Consider the following 1,745-nt stretch of genomic DNA (forward strand, 5'->3'; position numbering starts at 1 on the left):
ATCAGCTTCTCTTTTTTACTAACAGTCTAATTTAGACCATCAGCCAACATTGGCATATCTGTCCCTCCTTCCTGGGAAAAACATTGTGAAGTGATTTTCATTGTGAATGAAAAATCAGTCAGAGGGCCACCTGGCAGCAACTGTGGGCCACATTTTGCCCAGTGACTACAAGTTGTGTATCACTGACACATAAAAGCTTTTGAGATTAAGTCGGTTTTGTGAATGAGTGAAAAACAAGAAAAACAATGAGAAATGTGGATCTTGTGATTATTGTACATTGTTGTATGTACTGTTTACTATGTACTGCTACGTGTGTACTGAGTTGTACATACAGATACTTTATGCATAGTACAGTGGCAAATTTTAAATGAGCTGCAGTAGAAAGAGATGTAAATCTTCAGAGCCAAACTAGTGATGATTACCAGCAAGTCATGAGTCAAGAGAGCTTAGAATGAGTAAAATCACCTTGAAATATTTTCCCAGAAATGATCATTCTGAAAGATGATCGAAACCAGCTGTAAAAGAAACCATAGATGAATGGATTGAGCAGTGAATTTGACCATCCAAGCCACCTAAGTACAAATAACACAGGAAATGGTAAGGGGTGCATCAGGAAATTGTTTAAGTTCCAACAAAAAAAGAAAGGAGTCCAACAGATCAGAAAAACTCCCATCACAATAGCCAGAGTTTTGGTGGCCTTTCTCTCCATCTTACTTTCAGACTTTGTGCTCTGACAGGTTGTGTTCTGGATGCTGCGTGCCTGTCTCTGTGCCACTGTCAAAATCTTTAGGTAGATGGCACACATTATGAAAGCTGGGAGGTAAAAACATAACATTTCTTGTAAATCAGCATAAAAGAAGGTAAGACCAAATACAGTCCAGCTCATCAGGATCATGATCACAATAACATGGACATTTATTTTAGTTTTGTACCTCAGAGGCTGACACACAGCATAATATCTGTCAACAGAAATAAAGCACAAGTTCCAAATAGAAGATGCACATAGATAGAGATCAAAAAATCTTAGTTCTTCACAAGAGCTTATCGAATACGGTAAGACAACATGAAGCAAAAGTGAAACCCCAACAAGCAGGTCACATACAGCGAGAGAGAGGATGAGGAAGTTTGTAGGAGTGTGAAGCTGTTTGAAGTAAATGATGGAGGTTATTACAAGAAGGTTCCCACACATTATCAGAGATGATAAAGAACCAAACAAAATGTGTAACAAATAAAAGGAGGTGATGGAAGTTAAATCTGCTCTTGCATAACAGACAATTCTTTCCTCAAAAACATGAGAAGAGCTGTTGACCAAAGGTTCCATGCATAAATAATTACTAATAGTCAGGTAACATTTGTAATAACATTCAGTATATAAATAAGATTAATTGTTTCTAGTTTTCTGTAGAGAAAGATTTTCAGTTAAGTTCAGTGCTCTGTGTGTTTCACACTGTGTCTGTTTGGTTTGTACATCTGTACTGATGGGAGCTCTTGGTCTGTGTCACTGAGCAGTATATTGATCAGTTAGTCTTTAGAGCTGATTAGCATATCACGTTCAGGTGACCCTCTCAAAGGGATTCTCAATGTTGAACAATTAGTATTGCACTTCTGTGAATTTGTAGGACTCACATGAAAGAGATTGAAATAAGAAATCAGAGCAACAAAGGCCAAGATTTACAGACTTTTATTTATTAAAAAAATGCTAGGTTATTTCCATAATGCAACTCCATCCTGGTCTCTTCATTTTG

General features: G+C 37.2%; 1 protein-coding gene across 1 annotated transcript; it reads right to left on the reverse strand.

Annotated features, from left to right (window-relative positions):
- Positions 1 to 436: 436 nt before the first annotated feature.
- Positions 437 to 1,189, reverse strand: LOC146313989 (trace amine-associated receptor 1-like). The gene has a single exon (XM_084737034.1). It carries the CDS (start codon positions 1,187 to 1,189, stop codon positions 437 to 439), a length of 753 nt encoding a protein of 250 aa, XP_084593160.1.
- Between the last annotated feature and the right edge of the window lie 556 nt (positions 1,190 to 1,745).

This window comes from Lutjanus erythropterus, chromosome 15, assembly GCF_056507025.1.
Source record: "Lutjanus erythropterus isolate fLutEry1 chromosome 15, fLutEry1.hap2, whole genome shotgun sequence".
Taxonomy (NCBI): Eukaryota; Metazoa; Chordata; class Actinopteri; order Lutjaniformes; family Lutjanidae; genus Lutjanus; species Lutjanus erythropterus.